General features: G+C 34.6%; 1 protein-coding gene and 3 non-coding genes across 7 annotated transcripts in view; 3 read left to right on the forward strand and 1 right to left on the reverse strand.

Annotated features, from left to right (window-relative positions):
- LOC111064200 overlaps nucleotides 1–26,144 on the forward strand; it is a 241,592-nt gene that overhangs the window by 203,519 nt on the left and 11,929 nt on the right. For all 4 annotated transcript variants that reach the window (XM_039437132.1, XM_039437130.1, XM_039437129.1 and 1 more), the window contains 6 exons: nucleotides 13,961–14,217; nucleotides 15,716–15,932; nucleotides 17,161–17,316; nucleotides 18,026–18,214; nucleotides 23,641–23,842; nucleotides 24,396–24,547. In XM_039437132.1, the coding sequence (XP_039293066.1) occupies nucleotides 13,961–14,217; nucleotides 15,716–15,932; nucleotides 17,161–17,316; nucleotides 18,026–18,214; nucleotides 23,641–23,842; nucleotides 24,396–24,547 (1,173 nt within the window). The remainder of the gene's footprint in view (nucleotides 1–13,960; nucleotides 14,218–15,715; nucleotides 15,933–17,160; nucleotides 17,317–18,025; nucleotides 18,215–23,640; nucleotides 23,843–24,395; nucleotides 24,548–26,144) is intronic.
- Nucleotides 19,355–19,495, forward strand: LOC120353454. The gene has a single exon (XR_005572411.1). It is a non-coding gene; the product is annotated as a U4 spliceosomal RNA (small nuclear RNA).
- Nucleotides 20,420–20,560, reverse strand: LOC120353458. Its single transcript, XR_005572415.1, has one exon. It is a non-coding gene; the product is annotated as a U4 spliceosomal RNA (small nuclear RNA).
- LOC120353448 lies at nucleotides 21,678–21,892 on the forward strand. Its single transcript, XR_005572407.1, has one exon. It is a non-coding gene; the product is annotated as a small nucleolar RNA U3 (small nucleolar RNA).

Raw genomic sequence — 26,144 nt, forward strand, 5'->3', positions numbered from 1 at the left:
GGAAAGCTAATCTTCTGCCTGCAGCTAATAAATTTTCCAAGCACCTCAACCACAGAAAATAGTTTCTTTTCCGTTTTTCGTGGCTCGTTGTCGTCCACTGAGGAAATGGACTAATGAAAAAGGCATTGAAAAGTAAACGGAGGCTGATTCAATACATCGGTCACTCCTACGTCTCATGTCTACTTCCTTCTCAAATATTGAATTGGCGCAGTTTCTTCGAGTCCCAAAAGGAGCAGAGAGCGACGCGGTGACGCAATCCCATGTTTTTCTCAACTAGAATTCTATTAGAAGTCAACTTGATTATTTCCCAAGTACTTGAAGTCATTAAATTTTGTATCTAGAACTAGTAAGTCTTCAAGTGGCTCTAGCTCTTCTTTTATAAGACTGGTTTATTCATATGATTGATTATCTTGGACAGTAGCATCTCTCTCAATTCTTCCAAAGTTGACTGTTGTATGTAGTTAACACTTATAACTACTTTTATAAATAGGTAGAAAATGTTTAAAATATATATATATATAAAACTTATATCCTATAGTAATGAGGAATAAAATGAATTGTACACCATAAAAATGTGATACATATATTAACAAATATCTCAAAAAATAAGTCAAAACAAAATATATAGAGTGACAGAAATATATAATATAACAAGAAACGAAATCAATAGAATATCACAGGTTAATATTATTCTTTAAGTTCTATAGCACGAAATGCTACCATGTGCTTTCATTTTATGATCATATGCATTTATTTGCATGTGGCTTCGATATCAACTTGCTGATACTTGCCAACTTGGACAATTCAATTTCAAATATAAATTTCTTATATCAGAGCCTGATAAATTGATAAACCAATGATCCAAATATATATTAAATTCTATGGTTTCCAATAGATTTCTTTGTAATAAATATTTTTTATCTCAGGGTGCGAGATTCGGCGCCTGACGGAATAGATAGATCAATTCATCTAGTGAATCAGACCTACATTATATTATCGCAAATTATATTGTAGAAATTAATGATCATATGAATATTGTATTAACAGCCTAGAACTTAGTATTCTTTGATTGGTGTATCCTTGGACCTATGAATTGACTTGTTACTATCTAATAAAATACCTTTTACACTATCTTTAAACTTGTGCAAGTATTTTTACCAAATTCTTAATTTATAAAAAACCCTTTCGACGAGCTAGCTTTGATTCTTATTTCATTTCGAAGCACTGAGGGCGCCCTATCACTATTTCGAATATTTTTCACTCACGTGCTGGAATTTTCCATGAGCTGCTGATGTCGATCCAAACTCCTGGTGGTCCTGGATTATTTGTAGCCAGAGTCGTCTCTTCCAAGGGGTTAAAAAATTATTTAAAAATGACTTCTGCTTTACATTAGCATCACAAAGTCTTATGAAAAGATTTAATAATTCGATTTACTTTAAGTTATTAAAAGGTATAGTAAGATATTACACTCTAAGATTTTTGGTGACATCTCATGGTGGTCGTTGGCAGGCAAGTGGGGAAGTTCTCTTTTCTGATTTACAATTTTCATTTCCGATTTCCAAATTTACATAAAATTTAAATAATCTGTTCTTCCACCATTCATGGCTCAAATAGACCGTACCAAACTATTTAATTATTACTTATGTTACATCTTTAATAATTTATTTGCCTTCGGGCCGTATCCAGAAAATAAACTGTACAACAATAATTCATAAATTCTTATCATTTGTAGAAATATACAAATATATTTGAATCAGCTCACTATTACCGCCTATCAATTGCAACTATTGATGGTGCATGCAAATTATTATAGTATTCATGCACCTAGGAACCTCCTACTTCCTTAATACAAAATTTCCTTGTGGTAGGTAGATACAGGGTGGCCCAAAAACCTCGTATCTTCGGCTCATTTTCCAGTTTTCAGCTATTTCTGCTGAATCTCGTAATCGGACAGAAAAATTTGCTCCCACCTTTTTTTTAGAATTTTAGATTATAAAATTCTGAATGAAATGAGATCATTCGGAACTCTCTATCTCCAAGGAATACTGAGTTATGATTTTTCAAAAATGAGTGAAATTTGAAGAAAAAATCAATTTTGATGAATTGTAGTTTTTGATCAACAATATTTTCCGATTGTTACCATTCAGATAATATAATTCAATATCCCTCTGGGCGTATTTTTGCGCTCTTCAATCTGAAATCAGGTAGAGCGCTCTATCTCATATAGATTTCCAGTTACATTTGACAATAATGCTCCTTGTATTGTAAAAAACACTTAATTTTCAGCTTCAACCATCATCACCAACTACATTGTCCTCACATGATATTTTGCACAATGACATAATTCATGAGATTATGTTCTATGAGAATCACCCGTCAGATGCACTCCATTTCAATATTTCATAGTGAAGAGGCGCACTTAAGGACACCTCAAGGATCAAAACTTCAAACACTCATAACTTTTGACACAATGCTCAGATTTTATCGTACTACACTTCATTCTTCTCGGCTCGTCAAGGCGGTCCAAAATCATGCACCATGAGTCGAAAAATGGAAAATTTATTGTTGAGTGTACTTAAGCCCATATTCCAATACCCAAAAAAATGCCAATTTCTTTATTCAAAGCTGCATGTCTTCTGATAAAATTTCCAAATCCAGTGAGGATGTGAAAATTGTTTATTTCCAATGTTCTGACTACTCTCTAAAGCAATAGATGGCATAATAGAGATGCTAGTACTGGAATGAAGTTGGTGGGAAAGTCATTTCATTCTTCAATATTAAACCGTGAAAAATATCTATGACTAACTTTAAAAATGTTGCTATTGAAGTGATTCTGTTAAAGCCTATCAAAAACTTAATTAATTGGGTATGCTTATTGCTTATTCAATCTTTCATGCATGAGGTCTTGAATATTTTCAATATATTATGTATTCAAAGTATTATTATTCGGTTATAAAATATGAACCTATCCATTTCAATAGCTTTTTATATAGGCACATAAATATTAGAAGGTTACAATTTATTGTGTTCACATTGTATTGTAACGTTATTTTTTCTATAACGTGTGCCCTGCTTGGCCGAAGTCGGTAGAGCAAAGATTTTGAATATATATAATATTTTTTGTTATTCCTGAAAGAGCAGTAGTACCAATTTCTTACCAGCTCTCCTAGGAGCTCAAACAGTTCTCTGCTTTCGCTGGCTGCAAACGTCGGCCGCTTTAACAGTTCACAGTTTTTGTGACTGATTTGGTGTTCTCCACAAATATAGATGCAGTAGAGATAGACAGATATAAGGGCTCTGATTATCGTACTAGACAATGCGGTACCGCCACTAACGCCACCCGCCACCATTCGCCAAAGTGGTCAGCAATGAAAAATGATACCGAGCGGAATCAAAGGCTCTATCAGAATACCTTATAAATTCTATTAATTTATATTGCTGCAACTTAATACTATGACCTTTGAGTTTCTTCAAATCAGATGTGATGGTCCTGGATAATTTAAATAAATCTCGGGAACGTATTATTTCCACAGATTTAATAATCAATGCTGTATATCACCGATTGATCCAACTTATTCGATGAAGAATACAGTTGGTTGATAGTTTTAATAATATGTCAATATTGATAATAAAATAGAATATAACAAGATTGGTCATGCATGGAGATAGGATAATAAATAAAGGGTACACAACACAAAAATATAATTACATGAAATATCGACGAGCAATAATAAAAAATAGAGCAACAAATATAAAAATAATATGGGAATAAATATATATTGAAAAATATCACAGACTGCTCACTAATGATTGACTTTGCTTCTTAGCATCAATTAATACCATGTGCTTCTTTAATCAGCATATATACTTTCAAACTTTACAGCTCAGTTGTCGACTTGCTGTTGCTTTTCGATTAAAACTTATATATCTTATTTCCAAATTGATATAAAAAATATAAATATTAAAATATATATATCTCAGGGCTTGGTTTCGGCCTCTGGTGGAAATCAGGTAAATCAATTTATCTTATGAACATGAGCTTTACAAAAATCCAATAAATTACTGATAAAAGATGAGTGAGCATATAATTACAATAAATCAAATAATTATAAATATTCCCTCTGTGCATATTTAAATAGTAATCTCATAAATGTTTCTTAAAAATATTCCCTTTATGTTTTAAGACTTGCGCAAGTTTTGATATTATTTTTAATATTTAAATAACCCTTCGACAAGCTAGCTTTATTCAATCTTGATTATTTCGAAGCACTGAGGGCCCCCTTAATAACTTTTCACAATTATGATGGCAATCTGGATTCGTATCGATGTCCTAGGCCTTTCTGGTGGGCTGCTGTTGTCTTCTCCAATGTGATTATTTAAATTTAATGACTCATGTTATATTACAACTTCAATGAGTCCTATGAAATTAATTTTTAATTATTCAACTTTAGATTTTTAAAACGTACAATTATTTAAAAAGGGATCTAGTCTTGTGCTCTCTAATTGGTGGCTGTCCCCGGTGACCTCTGGCAAGCAAGTGGGTTAGACCTACCCCTATTCTTTTCACGACCATACTTCCGTATTTTTGAATTTGCATGTAATTTAAATATCCACTCTGATTGGTGCTATCCCTAGCCTCACTACTACGCAATAATATGATCCAATGGAGTCTGTGTTAATCTGCTAGGTTACTGAATAAAGAGCAAATATTATTGTTTTAATTATTCATTTTGTATCTGTTACATAAATCTGGGTACTGTATAGTTTACAAATTCTTATCATTCATATAATAAATAATGTATATTTTGAATTAACTCGCTTTTACCGCCGGTCAGTTACTGTATTTTGATTGGCGTATTCTAAACTTTCAAATTTATTCATGCACTGAGTAAGGTATATCCCATTTCCTTGATATTTTTATTTATTTTATACATTTTGTCCATGCTCGTATGACATAATAAATATTTTTGTATTTTCTAAAACGCTTTTTCTTTTACATTGACATGCCATACTTGTTACTAACCCTCTGATCACATTTTAAGCAAATGCTATTTGTATGCAACTAAATTTGCCACAGGTGTCTGGCTAATTCTCAATTTATATGGCTCAACCAATTATTTAGGTTGCCGACTAGTAAGTACCAAAGAACCTAACCTCAAAAATTATTATTTTATATTATTAAATTAATAGCAATAATATTTTCCTTTTCATTTGGCTGTTCAAAACTGTAGCTTGGATAACCGTTATTATCTAATCTTGAGTTTGTTGACATCGTATCTAGCAATAGCAATACAGCTGTTTGCTTGAGACCTATAAATTCTTTCCATTCAATGATTTTGATAACTATTCAAAATATCTTCTTACAGTATCCATCACATAATGAACTATATCATGTAACTTCTATTCTATTTAATATATGTATGTGTATGTGTATGTATAACGAACTAGACAACCCTTAATCTCAAGTGCTGGCCTATCCTTCCTGTGCTTTCAGTTGAAATTTATGCTTACACTTTGAGGGCACCTACCCCTTCACCTCTTCACCTCTTTACCCTACTACTATTAAGCTCGCCCTAAAATCTTGCATACTAACTTGTTGACTGAGGCTCATATACTGTACTCCCACGGAGCTGCATATTGTATTTTAACGAGGGGCAAGAAATCTGTTGAAAACCACTTGGAGATTTCAAAATCATTTAGAAATTCAGATTGTTCTGTGAGATGGACCCTTTCAATAAGTCCATCTTTCTACTATTCATTTACACCCTTCTTCTCTATTTTATACCTTGAATCCCTCTATCTTACTTCTCCCTTTTCTCTCTCTCACTCTCTCTCACACACTCTTTCTCTCTCTCTCCTTCATAGTTTTCAGTCTCTGAAGCAGCATCGTAAAACGTGACTGAGGGACGTCGGGAGAGTATTAATTTAATATCCAACACTGTTGGCTCGAATCTGACATCAGACCCAATCTCCAGCAAATAATAATAAAAATGGTAAGCCGATTTTGCCCCATGTCCCAACATCTAAAGCTACGCCTCTGTTATTTCTCTCTTCTCGCTTCTCCTAATTCTTGATGTTCGTTTTGGTTTTCTCTTCTTTCTCCTTCTATTTCTCATCCACCACCGCATTCTTCTTCTTTTACCCCTCCTCATTCTTGCTCTTCCTTATTCTTGTATCGATTTATCTCATTTCAACAACCTTTTCCTTTTTTTCTATCCCTATTTTCCTTCTATATTCTCTTAACTTTCTACTTTTTCTTCGTCATCACGTTCCTCTTCCCAGTCTTCTCCTCATTCATCCCCTTTCCTCCAGTGTGTCTCTCTGGTCCTCCTGAGTCTCCTTTTCATCCTCGTTTCTGTTGATTGTTTCTTGTGTGGGCTCTCTCCTCCTTCCTCCAAAATGATCGTTCTTAAGTATCATCGTTCTTTCATTTTTTGAAACATGTTTCACTTTATAGCCTCCTTGTGATTATTTTGCTCCTCTTTTCCCACCAAATTGTCCAATTCCTTCCTGATTCCTTCATTCGCTTTTTTGACTTTTCGGACTCGAAAGTTTATACTTTTCTCAAAGTTTGGAATTTTCTAATTATTTATAATTGATTCAATTCATTTTATAATTTTTCAATTTCAATTTGATTCTTTTGTGTTTTGAAGTGTGTAATTGGAGAATGTTGAAGTGACACATAACTTAGCAACATTTGGATTGTTGTATAAATTAGAATTGGAACTGTTTTGTGCATAAGCCTGTGGTACTCTTCTGAAATTGGCGGAATTCCGAATGATTAAATAAATGAATTCGCCTCATTGATTCTTCCCTCTTATTGCAGTATCTCCTCCTACCTATTCTTCTCACTTCTCTCCACACCTCTCTTCCTTATATCCTATACTTTCTTTTCTTGTTCCATTCTTTACCACTTTCTAGGTTTTCTACTCCTCCTTCCTCTACCTTCTCTTCCAATTTTCAATTCCCTTATGATTCTCCATCATTCATTTTTCCTCTTCCTACCCATCACTTCTCATTCTCACCTATTCTTGGGTGACAATCTTTATAGCAAACTCTAGAAGTGATGGAGTGAGTGCGTTATAAAATCCAACAATAGGTTTACGATGAATCCGTGCCATTTTATTCGGAGTAAAGTGATTGTAGAAAGTGCTCTACCGAGATCGTTACCTGGTTGACGGCGCAATATTCTTGTTCTTATCGTAATTTACACATTTACGGATTATCTATATCCAATGTTTAAAGCTGTTGGGAACATGTCGTTTATTTTGGTATAGATCCGTTAAATTTGTTTTTTATCGGTTCTTAGTCCTGATTTAACTGATCTTTTGAAAATTAAACTGTACATGTTTTTAATTGGAGATTATATTACTATTTTCTGTTCAGGTTATTCATAAAAACAAGGGAGATGAACATTTCTAAAGTGTAGACTGTCGTTTCCCTTCCAATTATTTCAAGGATACCAGAATGGTATTATAAAAACTTGGAAATGGATCGAACATCCAAAACTAATTGTTATTGTTTTTCATATAAAAAGTTTTTTTCGACTTTTTCAACTAACAAATCAAGTAGCCCTGATGAAATACGTTATAAGAAAATACCAGAATGTATGAAATGATCCCTGAATTCTGTATTGCAGCTTTTTTAATGTTTGTAATGATAACATACAGTTGTACTATAGCTGAAAAGTATTACTGTAAAAGTTGAAAATGCTCGTATATCATTCCTAAACTTCTTCTTCTTGAAATTTTTGAATGGATTTTGTACAATTATTTTCAGATTTCACCTCAAGTTATTCAGTTTCTCTTCTCAATGATATTCTCATAATTTTCTAGTCCCTTTATACTATACAATAATTTAAATCAGAAAGAAATCCTACATCATTTCTCCATCCAAACCAATTCAATTATCGTACCCAATATATTATGTCGAATACTTCTGTCCGCAGAAAATGTTTTGAAATAACATAATATCAAAAATAACGTTTATTTTGATTGATCTTATCCAGTCACATTACTTTCAAATGCCTCTTATATCGAATTCTATAAACCCTTAAAGAAGCAGTAGGAATATGAGGTGGGATGGTGTAGAAGTGATCTGGAGCAATAACTTGTTTTCAGATGGAAGCAATAAAAGTGAAGACGTTGTTCTTGAACTCACTTTAAACAGACAGTATGCCTTAAACTTCAATAATGAACCTTGAGCATTAATGCTGCCTATCCAACTAGTGCTCACACTGACAGAATCCATATTATAGAACCACCCGCCCTCCAATCGGTTCTCTTTCTCCATTCTCATCATTCTCTTTATTTCCAATGTAATAATTCCCAGCTTTAAGCCCTCATTTTTGTGGCTTTGTACCTTCTTTCCTACTTTTTCTTCTTCCCCATTATCCAATCATTCAACATGCACTGTTTGCTTGTTACTCATTTACCTTTCGATCATCTTTTTCCTCTTCTCGGTCTTCTCCACCTTGTCTACTTGTTCATATTTTTCTCTCTAGCTCTTTTTTTTATTTTTCCTCTTTCTTCATCATTCCGGTCCATTTCTGTTATTATTATAATAACACTCTCACCTATCTTCTCTCCCTGTTAATTCTTCTTCTGCTGATCAATCGTGTATTATTGCTCTTCCACATCCTCTTCTTTTTCTGTTTATCTTGTCAATCGCTTGGATATTTCTTCATTGGTTGTAATATTTTATTGTTGTTTTTTCTCCTTCAACAATCTCTTCCTAGCATTTCTCTTTTTCTCCTACCACTTTTATTTCCTTAGTTTCTCATTTTTACGCTCTTCTCCTGCTCATTCTTCCAATCCACTCTATTCTTATAGCCTCTTTTGTATCTGTCCATTTATTGAAATGTTTTTTATCTCTTCTAGTTTATTTTCCTTTTTTCTCCTGCTTCTCATACATTTTTCTTCTTTCCTGCTTATACTTCATTTACGAGTATCTATCTGTCCGCATTGCTCCATTTACTACCAAATTTCTCTTCTAATTTCCTCATCTTGCATATTTTTCTCTTCCTTATAGTTTTCATTTTTCCTGTTTCCTCCTCTAATTATTATTTTCCTTCTGTTCTCCTCACTGTTTATTTTTCTGCTTTCCAGCTCTAATTTTCCTGCACTCTTCCTTCCATTTATTCCCCTCTTATTCTTTCCCTCAACTCTTCTATTCCTTATCTTCTTCCATTTTATCTATGCCTTATTCATCTTATATTTCCCCCACTGCTTCCTCTCCTACTTCTTCTACATCCTCATTTGCATCCTCACATTTCTCTTCATCTCGCCAAGATTCACGTTTCTGCTTTCCCCTCCCCTTCTTGCACTCGTCGCTCTCACCCCTCCTCCTATCTCATCATCTATCTCTATCGGTGAGTTCCACATCATGAATCGAACTGTCTTCGTCCGCGCGTTATTATGTTTTCTGCTGCATTTTTCATGTCCACTGATGAGGTTCACCGTCAAGAGTCACTTCTTCTTCCTTTCCTCATATCATTCGCTTTCTATTTGTCATCGTCGTCTTCATATTTTATTGACTCATATCTTTTTACTGACCATGCAGTATGAAATATAGTACGACCGTTCGCTCGATTCATTGCTTCGACTTGACGGAGGTTTCGAGTTCAGTGTTTTTCTTATCGGTTTCAACCTTCTGGCGTTATTGCTTTGATCGTAACAGTCAATGTTATGGTTTAACCCCGCTATAGGCAACAGTAGTCCTTGATTGCTCAACAAAATAAATCTTGTGACTTCTGTTTCCCTGCAACTTCATCACTATCCATCTATACCCTGAAATGAGACTTGGAAAATGAGTTTTTTTATAATGAATGCATTTGTCAATGCAGAATTAAATGCTTCTCATATACATGAATTGTTCATTCATTATTAGTGAAACGGTTTCGTCGGCATATCATGCATGATAATATGATATCATGTCCATCATTGAGATGCACAGTTTGATTTTATTGTTGAAATTTAAACGAGGACCCTCCTCCTCTTTCTACTCCTCTTCTCCTGCCTCCTCCTCTTCCTCCTCCTTCTTCTCTTCTCATCATGAATGTAAATATTTCAATATCTATAATCGTAGATATGTAGATGATGTAAATGAAGTAGAATAAACGAAAAAAAGCTACTTGCAAGATTCATAATATTGATGGACACAGAATAACGGGAACTTTTAAAAACGCCATAACACATTAATCGGAAGGACAAAAATTATTTTATTCAAACTAATGTGAAGTTCAAGACTTGCCATTTAAGAATTATGAATAACATCTATCACTTTTTAACAATTACTTCTTTAAGATGGCATCTTCCTGAACGAATACACTCTTGAAATCTGTGTTGACGATTCCTCATTGATCGCTGCAACATCTGCGTTTCCTGGTCCCATGATCTCTGTCCACCTGCGATTTTCTGTTTGTGGAGCTATCTCAAATCAAACGTTTTCACAACTTGACCAATAACTGTGGTTGAACTATAACAGACAATTCAAAATGAAATTAACAATATCCCAGCTGAAATGTTGCAGCATCTCAACACAGATTTCAAGTGTGTATTTGTGCAGGAGGAAGCCATCCTGAAGAAGTAATTGTTAAGAAGTGATAGATGTTATCAATAATTCTCGAATGGCATGTCTTGAACTTCACATTAGTTTGAATAATTCACATTTTGGCCCATCCCACTAATGTTTTATGGCGTTTTCAAATGTTCCAGTTATTCTGGGACACCCGTTACAACAGTAGTAATGTTTCCTTCTATTGTGTGATCCACTCTTAACTCTCCCTTATAAATAACTCCAATGCTTCCCATTTAATCAATGTTGACTGGTTGAAGAGAATCTCACTATAGTCACAAATTCAAAAACCTATTTCAGGTCCGACGGATGAGTTGTATTCTACTTCTCATCATTTCCAAAACCAGTCCATTAATTTGAAGGACTCCATCAATATTTCTTTATCAGGTTCATTTGATTTTCAACTTTCATTCATTCCATTGATTTCGAGAGTCAGTTCAATTATCAAGTAGGTTTATTCAAGTGTAGAATTGTAATCGATGTTTTCCATCAGGTTCTTCCAGTTTCAACATCCATTCCATCGGTACCGAAGATAGGTTCATCCCAGTGTAGAATTTTTATCAAGTTCCATCACTTATTCTTGCCATTGATTCTGAAAGTAGGTTCATTTAGGTGCAGAATTTTCGATACATCGATAGAGTGTAAGTCGACATCCACAGGTTGGTTAGGTGTGTGGGAGCGGTAGTGCAGTGGTGTATTGATGTCAGACATTCGAGTAAATTGAACGGACAGGCAGCGCGGCGAATGGATGACGAAAATCGAGCCGTGAAACCATTCGGAACAGTTCGTGAAATCAGTTCCGACAGTGTCAGGGTAGATTGACATCACACCTCCAGCAAGGACATTCATTGAGCTGCAACTGTTGCTTCTGCTTCTGCTGATACTGTTGCTGTTCCTTTTGATACGACTGCTGCTACTTTTGATACGACTGCTGCTACTTTTGATACAATTGCTGCTGCTGCCTTTGATACGGCTGCCTCTGTTGACACTGATGTAACCATTGCTGCTACTTGTGAGTTGTTTGCTGAATTTGGTGAGGCTCAAAATGGAGCGCTGTTCATTGGGTACTGTTTGATGATAACTAAAATGTATCGGAGCTCATTCATGAATGACACACCCCTTCCCCTCGTCTTGGCTCACGGTAGACCAGCTGTCTTTTCCCATCAGTGATTGGCGAAAAATCATTCAGTGACAGTTTTATTCATGGAAAGAGGTTGAGTGACATATGTGAGGAGATGAGAGAAGTACAATCGAGGTAGAGGATATTTTGTGATGAACGTCGTTTGAAAAAAATTGCTAGGTGTCCGTGAAAAGGGAGGGATTTATCAGAATCCTACGATGAACAATAATTGGATTCGAAATATTTTTCACGAATTGCAATTCTATTTTAATTGAAAGTATACCTGAAACATTTAAATATAAACATACTGTGATAATGTTTGTGGGTGATAGAATATCATATCCTAGGATTCGAAACATTTTTCACAAGTTGTGACTCAATTTTGATTGTGAGCTTGCTCAAAACATTATTTTAGTTAATGTATCAAAATTATGCTTGTGGATTATAGAATAATGTAAACAATATCGTTAATTATTGGAACACAGGTACTTTTAAGTGGATGTTTTCATCGTTTGAAACTATTAAACAGTCGTAAAAATGGCGAGTTGACAACACAATGTTATTGTACTGATACCTGATTGCACACAGGGATATTGTTTACATTTCTATAGCATAATTAATTTATTTATTTATAATTTATTAGAACAGTCACAAACACGATATTTGGAAAGAGAAACAGGCAATTGCCCAAAACTTCTTCAATTCCTTGATTTTGGCACATAAATAGTCCAAAGTGAGGTTAAGTTTAAAATTTCTGTTTTCACCAAAGATTAACACTCAGAGAATACGCGTATTCGAGATATGACTGATGAATTTTGAATTTCGAAGGGTTGATAAGAGCCGGAAATAACACTAAACAATCCGAAAGTTTCAATAATATTGAAATAAACTCGAAAATTTTGAGCAGAAAAATTAAAACTACTATCACTGCAACTATCAGCTGAAATATATATGGTTTAAATACAATATCCATGGAATGTTTTGAGTAAGGGACAATAGGAGCTTCCACTACTTGCTGCTGTGTGTAACATTGGAAATGTAAGGTGCATTTGAGGTCTGACCATTTCCAATCACGTTTCCTGCGACAGCCGGTGGATTATCCCTGAGTGCAGCTGCTTGAAGAATGTAATCAACAGTACGGAATAATATGTTGAAGGCAAAAATGATAAAGCAGCGAAGCAACTCAACAAACCAAAGCACTAAGGTTGAATATTCAAACGATAACCACGGTTGAATATTCGCGAACGATAACCACAAACTCCTGAGCGACTATGAGCACGGGACGATTCACAGAAATAATCGTCGGTACAGATTGAAGATAATAAAATATCAATAATTCTTATATGATAGACTGTACAGTGCTCTTAGCCTGATAAGCGACTGGCAACTGGCACTACGTTCAGATTTATAACGCTTCTTGGTGCTTCCAGAATTTGACAGTCAATACCTCCTTTATATATGACAACAATTATTTATTATTTATGAGCATATTAAGTTGTTAGAAAATGTGGTTAATGACTTTTGGTTATATTATTATGACTACATATAGCAATGTTTAAATGAGAAATAATTCAAGCCGTCTAAATTCAAAATTTATAGTTTTAATGTTTATTTTGGACTAAAATTTTATAAAAATTGTACAAGTGAAATCTAACCTTATCTTGGACTTTTTCACATATAAATTTGGAAGAAAAATAACACAAGGACTACCTTATTATTTTATCTGCCAATGTTATTACATTAGTGTCACTTGCATTGTAAATAAATAAAATAAAATAAAATGAATTTCTTTGTATTCTTACATAGTTATATTTTTAAGCCATAGCATTTTATAAATTTGGATAATATCTTTGTTTTTGTTTTTGTTTTTTCTTGCAATATTGTACTGTTGTTCATGAGAAACAATAAATTATATTCTATTTTCCTTTGTAACTCTAGCCAACCTTCGTCAAACCATAGATTACATTCTACTATTAACTTTTTGGTGAGGGGTACTCTTATTTATCCGGAAATTAAATATCTAAGCACTTTTTTAACTTTTATTCACAACATGGCATTAATATGTTGAAAAATGTTTAGTTTTTAAAAAAGGGTACTTCGATTTATTTATCTCCATATTAATACATTTTACATTTCCTGTATTGTGAAAAATTTTTGCCCAATCGTCAAGCCCAATATTTGCATACAGTATTTGCATACAGTATTTGTATTCTCTTTGTTCCAAACCAGAATTTTTCTAAATTTTATCGTGTTCTATTTTTCCAGATCCAGACAGCCAACAACCTTCTGCTGCTGCACTTGGGTCTGATCGACTCACTGCTATGCCTGCTGGTGCTGGCCTCCGGGGGTGGGCCGGGTCTGGCGGGGGGGCGAGCCTCGTGGCCCGGCCTCTGCACCCTGCACGGCTTCCTCTTCACCCTCCTGCACCCCGTCGCTCTGTGGACCGTCTGCGGACTCAACTGCGACCGCTACTGTGCCATATCCGCCCCGCTACACTATTCAGCACTCGTGTCACCTAGACGGTAATTAATTATTGCTAACATTATTATTTTATTATAGAAGTCCGGTCTCACAAGATGTCAAATAGCATGTGAAAAAGTAGGTACTGAAAAACTTCAGTATGTAACAACCAAACATTATTTTTGCAACACATTGAAAGCAAGATTATAAAAAAGTACTAAAGTGAACAAAATAAACATTTAATTAGCCCAACATAAAGCCAGTTTATTATAATGACAGTTGCCCTGGTAAACTTCATATAACCAAGAATGTCAGGCAATTGAGTATTTCATTTAGCTGGAGTTTTTCCGGAATAGAATATGATGATGCTCATGCTGATCCGCTTTCACTTTTCTATATTAGCCTATTCAAGAAAACCTGCTTTCCAGTCGACAATAATTTTTGTGTTTGGAAGAATAAAAATGAAAATATTTTTCATCAGGCGGAGTTGGGACTGCTATTCCTCTCTACCACACCATCTTGAAAGTCGTGCTTGGACAATTTTTAACACAAACTAATAGTCATTCTAGACCTGGACTATACGATATTCCAATCATAGTCATATTTTTTCAGTACGTGATCTTAAACTTCGGTTTTTCCTTTAGAAGAGGAAATTTCGTTTGACAAAATCTCTATGAAAAATATTGCTTGTCTGGGGATTGATGAAATCAGCAAAATTACTTCAAAACAAAATCTTGCTTAGTTCATATCCTTGCTAATTTGTCATGAAAATATAATAAACAAAATTGTCTTGAAATTCACTCTCCTAAATCATTTCAAGGTTGCTAGAATGAAACCAAAATTCAAAATCATTGCACTTCATATTATATGGTAACATCTTGTACTATCTGAATAACAAAACTATCTCAATTTCAGTATTAGATAGTGAAGTAGGATACAAACATGAGAACCTTTTTCTCATGAAATTTACTGTATAACAGTCAAATTCATATAGATTTTTCTAAGAGTAGCCTATATTTTTCGTAGTTTTGTTGACAGTTCTCACACACACAATAGTCGGCCGAGATTTATCGGCCAACACTCAGATGTGTGTACTCTGATGCTCTGATTGGCTGATCCTCACTAACACCTGATTCTCAATCATTCAGAGAACAATAATTCTGCGTAATTGATGAGAATAGCTAATCAGAGGACAATTTTGAGTGTCGGCCGATAAATAATATGTCAGCCAAGAATGAGTGAGTGTGAAAACAGCCAGTCTGCTAATGAGGAAACGGACTCTAATGGATCATTCGCCAGATAACATTCAAGATATCACACAATCTTCAAACAATATTTTTTTATTTCACTTTTATTTTTTTTCATTCAACTAGTATAGTATTTTGAGAATTTTTAATTTTTAGTTAGTTCATTTATTTTCTAGTATGTATTTGTTAAATGTTCAAACAATGAACTATTTACTTTGTATAGTATTTTGAGAATTTATATTCACATTTCATCTTATTTTTCTCTGTTTTAATAAATTAATTAATTTGAATTCGAATTGATTTTGTTTGTCAGAGTGGCAGTAGGCCTGGGCGCAGGCTGGGCGCTAGCCCTGGTGCTGAGCGTGCCGCCACTGCTGTCCAGGGGCGCAGCCCCCTTCCGCTACGACCAGCGCCTGCAGGGGTGTGCGCCCGACTTTGGCGCCGGCGAGGCCGCTCTCTGGTACTCGGCCTTCTACACCCTATTCACGCTCGTCGTGCCTGCCCTGCTCATACTCGGATGCAATCTCAAGGTAAATAGAATAGAAAGAACGTTTATTGAATTAATTTGCTTTGAAAACGAATAGTAATTATCAAACAAACACCAAATTTAATGCTGTCATTATTTTATATTCATTAGCATTCGACTAAATTTTCCCATTTATTAAGTTAATTTTCATTCCATACAAAGAGTTATTGTTGAATAATGTAAAAAGTTTTATAGTGACGTCACTGCATGAGAACAACATCGTTATGGTGCGAGAACATTTGAAGGCAGTATTGACATTGACGTCATTGCATTAGAAACACATCGTTCATTTTTCAAGAACATGGAAAGTTACAAGACGTGACTGTTGTAGAGACCTCACTAAATTTGAAACACATTGTTTATTGTTGTAAAACATGGAAAGTATCATATTAATGTCAAGGTACATCCTACAACAAATCTAGAATGTAACAGTTTTGAAAAATATGCCACATGAACGAAATTCAATTGTGTAAAACACTTTGTATATGTAGATTAGTTGCAATATTCGAAGCATAGAACGTAAGACCAAGAATAAGAGAGCATAAAGCTCACAAGACTCTAGTCTGATCATGAACTTCTTTCTACCTACTAGAAAAGCTTTGAAGTACGAAACAATTTCAAAATTAATTTCACAGAACAGAAAATACTAGTAAATTCCATTCGTTATGATTTCTATCTCACCTCAAGCTTTTCAAGAATCCCACGTACAAAAAGAGTTTGAAAATTGAGGTGCAGATGCTCAATACTCTATGAACTTCGAGGTTCCTTGAAGATTTGAAGTTTCAACATACAATTATTCTTGGAATGTAGATTACATAGAATCCATTGAAAACAATAATTACATTCTTTGGGTCGTGAAATTTTAAAAAATCATTTTTAAATGTGTGTAATTTTAACACGTTTTTAAAGTTTATTTGCACTTCTCAAAATCTTAATCATGTTTCTGTATGTATATTAAGATGCGACGCGAGTAGCACACAGTAACTTTATTACAGTAACTATTTGGGTTATATAGTTACAGTAGAGTAGCCAAGCTTTTCCAACCCAATTCGTTTCCGGTGATTATATGACCTTCGTTTGAATGTAGGTGTTGCTGTCAACATTCATTTCTCGTTGTCTCATACATCATCCATCTCTTACATTCCCATTAAACTTGTCCATCGATGAGACATCCCGAATCATTTTTCCAAGGTCTGTCTCTTTACCTTAGAGCTGAATGGTTTTCGTTTCAGGTGCTGATGATAGCGCGCTACCATCGCCACCGGATCGCGTCGGCCATCTTTGAGGTGACGCTGTCGGCGCAGGTGACCATCACCCACCAGCGCAACCCGTTCTTCCTGCCCGGAGGCCTCGCCGGCAAGTTCAAGGGCCGATCCGCCGCCACCAAGGTAATCTCACACACCACATATTATTCACCAAGCTTCCTTATTCAGCACACATAACACTCGGTGTTCTGACAGATCACTCCCCTCAAAATCATTATTTTGCTCGATTTTCGTACAGATGGATAGTTGAAATATGATTAATTTAGAAGAATACTTTCTCAGAGGTTGATTAATTCTGTTGTGATGTTATGTGGAGGCCTCTGAAATCAAAACTTCTTTTTGGTGTAGAAATTCGAGAAATATAAAGCGAAGTTATTTTTAATTTAAATTCTTTTTCATTTTAAATATTTTGGTTTGTTTATGGACTCGAAATTTGATTCGAATTGATAAAATGAAGCAACATAACCTAATTTTTGGGCACACTACCGTAGCCAGGATTTTGGGATGAGGTTGTAAAAAACATTCGGGCCTCCTATAGACCTTAGCTAGTTGTTAAATGACTAATAGTTCAACACTTGATGTTAAATAAAATTATTTATAGTCATTTTTACATACGGTAGTGCCCTTTAAATGTTGGATTTTTGGGCTTGTGGTGTGGATTTAACCTGAAATCCTCCCTTCGCTTCGCCACTGTTTGGGCATACTTCTATCAACAGTTGGAAAATGACTAGTTTTGAACTAGGCCAGTTAGTAGGCATGGTTATGATTTGTGTATTATGTGATGTAGAAGAAATAAATAATATTGTAAACGTATGTTGCATTTGTGTTTCAGGTGCTGCAACTGTTGGGCTCGTTTGTAGTGCTCTACTTTCCGTTCTACGCATGCGTGCTGTGGGAAGCTCTGGCAGGCACTTTTCCGGGCACGCCTCCCCGCCCGCACCCACACATCGTGTCACTGTCCTCCGTGCTTCTCGCTTGCTCACCGCCCGTCAACGGCCTGCTCTACGGCGTCAAGAGCAAGGTCAGCTCAACTATACTCAAATATTGTTATTATTATCACTTCTGCTAATTCTAATACATACATTTCATCCCCTATCTTATACGTTAGTTCTACTAAATCAATAGATTCTATATAGCTTTGAATTGGTGTGTGGCTGGCCACTAACGGTAAGACGTGCATGATACACAGTTATCATACCACAGAGAAAGAAATAAGGTTAGGTAGCATTTACTTTGTGGTTATACATTGTTGTGTCATCACAGCTGTGATCATAGCAAAACGCTTCCAACAACATTTTTAAGGTTAGGTCTTTGTATCTACGATTCTTTGTTGTTTATTTTTTCTTCGCTGTTCTATTTGAGGTCAAATTATTTTTCTATCGTTATGATTTGTAACTTTCCAGTTGTTTATTTATAGTTATTGATTGTTTATTGTATGTTATAGAAGCCTCTCTCTGATGATGAACATGTGCATGTGCATGCATCTTCTATCGTTAGTGGCCAGCCTTACACCAATTCGGAAGCTATATAAAATCTATTGATTTATCAATAATTGATTTTCATTATAATGAGACTATAGATAAGACCGAACGAGGTAGAACTTATTTGACAATTTTGTGTTATGAGGACATTGGTGGAAGCTATTTTTATCAGAAAGTTCAGGGGTCAAATTAAAAATTCAAGTGATAGCCCTACCTAAGATAGCTCAAAACTCAAAACTCGTTAGCTGAAGACTCAAAACTGAAAACTGAAACTCAAAACTGAGATAGCTCAAAACTCTACACAACGTTTCCCGCGAGCTAGTCTCTCCAGTGCAACAAGGGAGTACTTCCTTATTCCGTGGTCATTCAAGTCACTGCTCTCCGCTCTTACGGACACGCTTCAAGTGGTTTACATTCTCTATTCCAGATGGCGCCACCTGCCCCAAAACTTCACTTTATTAATATTTTACTCTATTTATTACTATTAACAATGGAATCCAGTGATTATTTCATCGTTTTATGTTGATTTTGTATCAATTTGATTCGATTAACTCATTAGTTTTACTTTTAAATCCTCATAACATTGTTTAAAACGCGATTCAAGTTTGGGATATTTCCAGTTCTCGCCAGAGTTTTGTGTGTTGGAAGAATGGGGTGCTCTTCAGTTTGTAGTTAAAGTTAACTTTGCGCAGTGGCGATATCGTAACCAATGAAGTTCTACTGAGGTGCGATTATTGCTAATTGAAAACTTTTACCAATACCCCGCCTTGTGGACGTGAAATACCGTCCGCTCTGGCAATTTTTGAAAGCCCTAATGAGGGCTCCTATACAACCAACATAGTTTTTAATCTTCATGAAGAAGTTTTTTTATTCTGTGGTTAGGCTACTAAATTTTTTTCATAATGATTTAGTATCATGAGGGCTCATCATTCAAATAACATTGTTTCAGAAAATAGGTTGAAAGTAGCCTAAGGAATGGATTTGTGGATGGGCCTCATAAATGGAGCTTTATAAATTATATAAGCCTATAAATTTAGCTTAGCTCAAAATATTCCTGGCTGGCGATCATAGCCGTAAATGTGTGTTTAATATTTTTTCATAATGTAATGGAGAAAAAACGAACTTTTATATTCCATTCTATGGTATATTTAATCTATTAGGCTATGGAAACATTCTTGGGCTACTCAAAATTTTTATGATGAAATATTTAATACCCTTACGGTTTTTTAGAAACTTTTTGCAGAAATAACAGTTTCTAATGTAAGTTATTTTAATAAATAGTGGAAGTGTTATGTTAAAATGAGATTGATGAGATAAACAATAACTTCTGTTAGTATCCAGAGATGTGTATTTTTCAATAGTTTCAATAGTAATTATTGTTCTTTAAAAGCATCAAACGTGTCTACAGAAAGAAAACAAAAATTATACTGAGCATAATAAAATTGATTAGCCTAACCCCACAATAAGATACTTCTTCAACTTGATAAGATCAAATTTTTCAATTATTAATGATTTGAGTGTAATATTTATGTTTTCATTGTTTTCTATCCAGTTTCTCAACCTTCAAAATTCTTAGTTTCTGTTTTTGAGTGTAAAAGAACTAAATTTCAGAAAAGTGGAATCATAACCTCATTTCGGACTTTTAAATTATTATCTAAATTTGCGAGAGAAATAGTACAAGGAGTTCCTTAGTTTTTGTAAAAATTAGAATAATAAATTAAAAACTATGTTGGATGTACTAGGAGCCCTCATTAGGGCCTTCAAAAATTGCCAGAGCGGACGGTATTTCACGTCCACAAGGCGGGGTATTGGTAAAAGTTTTCAATTAGCAATAATCGCACCTCAGTAGAACTTCATTGGTTACGATATCGCCACTGCGCAAAGTTAACTCTGACGACAAACTGAAGAGCACCCCATTCTTCCAACACACAAAACTCTGACGAGAACTGGAAACATCCCAAAGTTTAATCGCGTTTTATGAACATTATAACAATTTCCATTTGATACTAATTAGTTAATCAGATGAAACAAGTCCAAAATCATCATAAAGCAATAACATATTCATATAAACTTGTTATTGAAGTAAGAATATTATTGAACTAGCCGTCAGGCTCGCTTCGCTCGCCATATCCGTCTAGCCAGGGGGCTCCGCCCCCTGGACCCCCGACTGGATCGTCCAGGAATGAGATCAGCAGGCTCGCCTCGCTCGCCTGCATTTTTCATTTGAGCATTTTTATCATATGTTAGAACAATCCAGTCGGGGGTCCAGACTAAACGTCTGGCTAAACGGATATGGCGAGCGAAGCGAGCCTGACGGCTAGTAATATAATATTCCCAGGATTGAAGTAGCAGTGCCCAATCAATTTTTCCGCGATAAATGCATTTAAATCTTCAACTTGGTGCCAACCTAACAAAGTCAACTCAACTTAATGCCAACCTGACAAAATTATTAATTTAGTTGCCAGTTAACAACTGTTTCGAAGAGGTACTCTATCTAGATTATAGATCTATAGTAACATATGATATGGAAATTTCAATTATAATTAAGAGATTGGGAGAAGAAGAATATACATGCTACAATAGGAACTTTAAACCCTTAAAAACAACCCTTAGAGTTAAAATATTGCCAAAAATATTCTATATATTAAATAAAATATTCTTAGTGCGCCTCTAAAGGGCCAACTGAACATACCTACCAAATTTGAAGGTTTTTGGTCCGGTAGATTTTTAGTTATGCGAGTGAGTGAGTGAGTGAGTCAGTGCCATTTCGCTTTTATATATATAGAAGAAGATAGAAGATAGATAAATGTAGACTTGCAAGGTATTTGGTATGACTAGCGGCATCTTTAGTCGTAACATAGAAGCTTCTCGATTTTGTGGTCAAGAAGTGCTGTTCACACACGGCAGATAGCGCCAGCAGTCTTTTGACGCTACTTTTCAGCAACTCTCGTTTGAGTTTTGTGTGTTGGGTGGTATATAGTTGGCCGTTGGAATAATGAAATCGAAATCATACTTGACAGGATCTTTTCTGTAGTATGCATTTCTCATCTAAATCTCAACTTTTGAGTTCACTTTTATCACGATGAGGAACTCCTATCAAGTTCTCCTGAGCGTGAGGCAGATCTCATTGGAATCCTATGATTCTGATTTGGTCATCGATGATCGTTCAGATCAGGTTGTGATGCCTGGTCTGAGGGAGATCCTGATATCTGAGTGGTAAAAGTCAAATTAATTTTAATTTAATACAGGGGAAAGTGGGGCAATACCGACCAGCTAGTGTTTTGAAGGTTCCGTTCATTAATGAAAATATTTGATCCATTAGAAAGACATTTCTAATGTGGCAATACACATGAAAAAAAAACATGGGATTATTTGAAATATTTACACAAATCGAAAATGAAGTTGTCATCTTCCTCCTCACTCATCGAGCAGTGCTCATGAGCCCATCCTTTGCAACTCGAGCACTGACTGGATCCAATTATAGTGTTTATTATGAAATTATAAATGATATTAATTAGGCTTATCTACGGTATTTATTTATTCCATTACCTATCAAATGCAACATAAAGTTCATGTTTAGTTCACAATAATGGAAGAAATAATATTTCTGATTTAACTGAATTATTGTCGATTCTTCAATTTACACAGTGATCATCAGCACAAAAAATCCAAATAGGATAAACAGAGAATAAAATTTAGAGATAGATAGTAGCCTATTGAGAGCTGCAGGAGATTGATTTGCAAATCACAGGATAGGTCTATCCATGCCCTGCATTCTAGGATGAATTATAATTAGGCCTATAACAGAATCCATAAAGAAAGTATTGAAAGTTGGGTTTTAAAGCAGCTTATAACAGTTTTATTTTGAAATTTATTTTTTTAGGATATAGTTTTCAATATTTCAGACTACTGATAAAATATACACATTTAAAAACAATGAATAAACAAACAACATTAAATTAGTTTCAATAATTACATAATTACACTAAAGGAAAACTAATCAATTTGCAAAGGGTAAAACCGACTGCAGTCGGTTATGCCCCTCACTCAAATGCCTGTTTTGCCCCACAGCACATGCTAAAATAAAAATGGCCACAACCATTTACAGAGCAATTCAAGGTTAATTGTACTAATATGGATTCATTTGAAAAGATACACTGAATTGGAAAGCAAACTTATTGGAATTGTATGCAATAATGCAATAGTAACAAAGACAGGTAAATAATCATATATGTGACTGAAAAATCGAACAAGTTTCAAAGAAAATCTTTGCCCGCTGGTGAGAGTTGCAAAACAGTAAAAGAAAACATAATATTTCGAAATAATGTAGAAAGTTAAAGTTAAATTTAACTAATAATTACAAAACTTTATAACAGCAGAATCATAAAAAATCAAACAAAATATTGTGCTGAGAAAAGACTATACAATTAAAATAAAATAATTTAAATTAAATTGCTATATATTCCCTCTTAATCCACTCATTGACGCTCTTTCTACTAATTTTGAAATCCAAGTCAAAAGGTACATACAACAATTTTTCAAAACAATACTATATACTAACAGTATTGAATAAAGTTAAAAGTAACTACATTTATAATGGAAACATACAGAACATGGCAGGAATAACAAATTTCATATGTAAATTTTTGACTACAGATACTGTTGTTGGTGAGATGTTGTGATATCTATCCATAATGAAAACTCTGGGATGTTGACAGAAACATCACTAATTTATTGTAAAATTACATACATGTTTCAACTACAATGTTTCCAACACTGAATATAACACAATTGGTGTTGAAACATTTATATAATAAATTTGAGATATTTCTGACAACATCCCAGTGATTTCATCATTTATGTTCAATTCAATTTTACTTTTAATATTTGGTATACCAACTAAACTCGGATCTGAAATCTGTATTTTGGTGTTTGCATTTGAATGGTGTATTTGTGGTGTGTTCAGGTGCTGCGCAAATCGTTCCAGAACTACTGGCGCAAACAGATGACGAAGAGCGAGATCAACCAGGAGATCCAGGCGCGAACGCCCAGTGCATGCGGCTCCCGGCGCCCCTCCCTCACGCCCCTCGGGCTGCTGGGGGCGGCGCGACCAGCGCACACGCATGCGCACCAGCTGCAGCGCCGGCTGTCAGAGGCGGCTTTTGGAGGTGAGCAGACTAGAACAATTCATCAATTTTGAGGCCAATAAAAAGTAAATTAGTTTGGCTTTTGATGGTGGTTCCACCTCGCCTGAATATATTATTTAAGTCGTCAATGGGCCTTACGACCGTCATACTTAAGCCTTGACCGACAGTTAAACGTTCCCATCCGATAACATGGGAGTGAGCTGGTCAAAAAATTTTTGGTTATGAGCGGGTTTGAGTCCGGGATCTCTATACCGCTACGCAAACACTCTATCCACTAGACCACGGATCACTCCAACACCAAATCCTACAAATTCTAAATTATGGAAGTTATGTAACACTGAATAATTTGAATAAATTTATTTATTTCCAAAAAAACAATACAAACAAAGAAATCGAAAAACAATAAGGGAACTAAATAAATATATAAATAAATAAATAGTAAATACTGACAGTTTAAAGTGAATCTTAATATATTTTTGAAAATTGGCGAATATTACTTATTTGTTTAGAAAAGGGTGAGACTTATGAATCTATTGATGAGTGACTAAAGACGTTGTGTTGTTGTAATGTTAAGGTGTCGGAGGCGGCGGCGGAGGCAGTGGAATGCAGCGGATTGCGTCTGAGATGGGGTGGCGACCGCACTCTACGTCCGGCCTCGCTTTCGACCTAGACGGCACTGGATCCGCGCTGAGGGGGCAGCATGCGGCTAGCTTCAGCACTTTGCAGGTCATCATTTATTAATTCACTCACATATATTCATTCATTCATTCATGGACAATTCATACATCTTTATTAACTTCATTTTCATTTGTATTACAATCGATTGCAAAGATACAAATAATTTCAAAGCTGATTAAATGTTCTACATGCCAACTTTTCTAATTTGATCAATTTAAATACTTTCTTTTCCTGTGTCTTGTATTTGTTACTGTGAGCTGTGTCTTTTTTTTCACCATTTAGATTTTTTGACAAGTTTCTGATCCCCCTGTATATGTGGGCAGTGGATGCTTCTTTATCTACCTTTAATCTATCTATCTTCAACAGAAATTCTCTAAGTAAGTAGGTACTGTGTAGTGTTTGAATCAAATCCAAACATCACATTGAATATACATTTAATGTTTTAAAGTTTTATAATAAAGTTTTAAAATTGAATTAATTCACTACATCCTTTACACACATATTTAATTTCTGAAAAATTAAAAAATCAAAGTACTTCTTTTTCAACTTTGATCTATTCCTCACGACATGTTTCAATATGTTCCCCATACCTTTTCATCAGTTTCGTATCTCAATTGAGTTCTCAACCTGACAACCTGAACTTTTCCAACTTTTCAATTAGGTACTTCTATAAGCTAGACCGACATCCGACAACGACAATTTTAGACGCAGATTATTTTGATTCTTCCATCAACAGGCAAACTAGGACTATTCCTCAAGTAAGATAGAATATAGGCTGCTGTTCTGAAAATATAATATTTTTTTGTTTTTCCTGTCTCATATCTTGATTGATTGATTGAGTACTTTATTTATGTAGATTACAATATATACTGTCTTATACACTTATATACAATAGCTTACAATACAGCAAAATTATAGATGAATTTACATGATATAGACTAAGAAAATAATTATTGAACTGTATATGATATGAAAAAGCAATTTGTAATATAATAACTATAGATAATAATTATATTGTTATGCATCTACATAAATTGGCGGAGCTTTGGACATATCAATGTCCATTCTTCGGAAAGAATATTAAAAATATCCTCCCCACTAACTCTCTACCAAATATCTTGCTGTCTATTATTAATATATGAAGTGGATAATATTATATGTAGGCGAAATACACAATTAGTATAGTAAACATACTATTATTCCATAATGTATGTTGTTTGGATGTCGATTTCACATGCATATATTTACATAAATGTCATACTATGAAAACCACTGGATTTATGACCTGACAAACCTCACTTATATCAGTGATTAGTTTTTGTTATTGAGGTTAGATTTTTGTGTTTCTGTTAGTGCTAAACCGGAATTTAGATTTAATTGTAAAACTTTGTTTTCTCCATTTTTTCTAGTTATTTTTATTATTTTTGGTTTTCATTTTTTATTACTTATGCTTACTTTAAAGAACCTTTTTCTGTTCAATGATGCTCCTGTAATACGGACGTGACCTTGTTAACAAGGTCATTTGCAGGCAGTGTTTTATTTCGTACAATGTATTTTTTAATTTCTATGATTATGTATGTATATTTCAGTTATTGAAAATATTCTCTAGTGATTCTGTATTTTGTATTTTGACGAAATAAAGTTT

The sequence above is a fragment of the Nilaparvata lugens genome, chromosome 10, assembly GCF_014356525.2.
Source record: "Nilaparvata lugens isolate BPH chromosome 10, ASM1435652v1, whole genome shotgun sequence".
Taxonomy (NCBI): domain Eukaryota; kingdom Metazoa; phylum Arthropoda; class Insecta; order Hemiptera; family Delphacidae; genus Nilaparvata; species Nilaparvata lugens.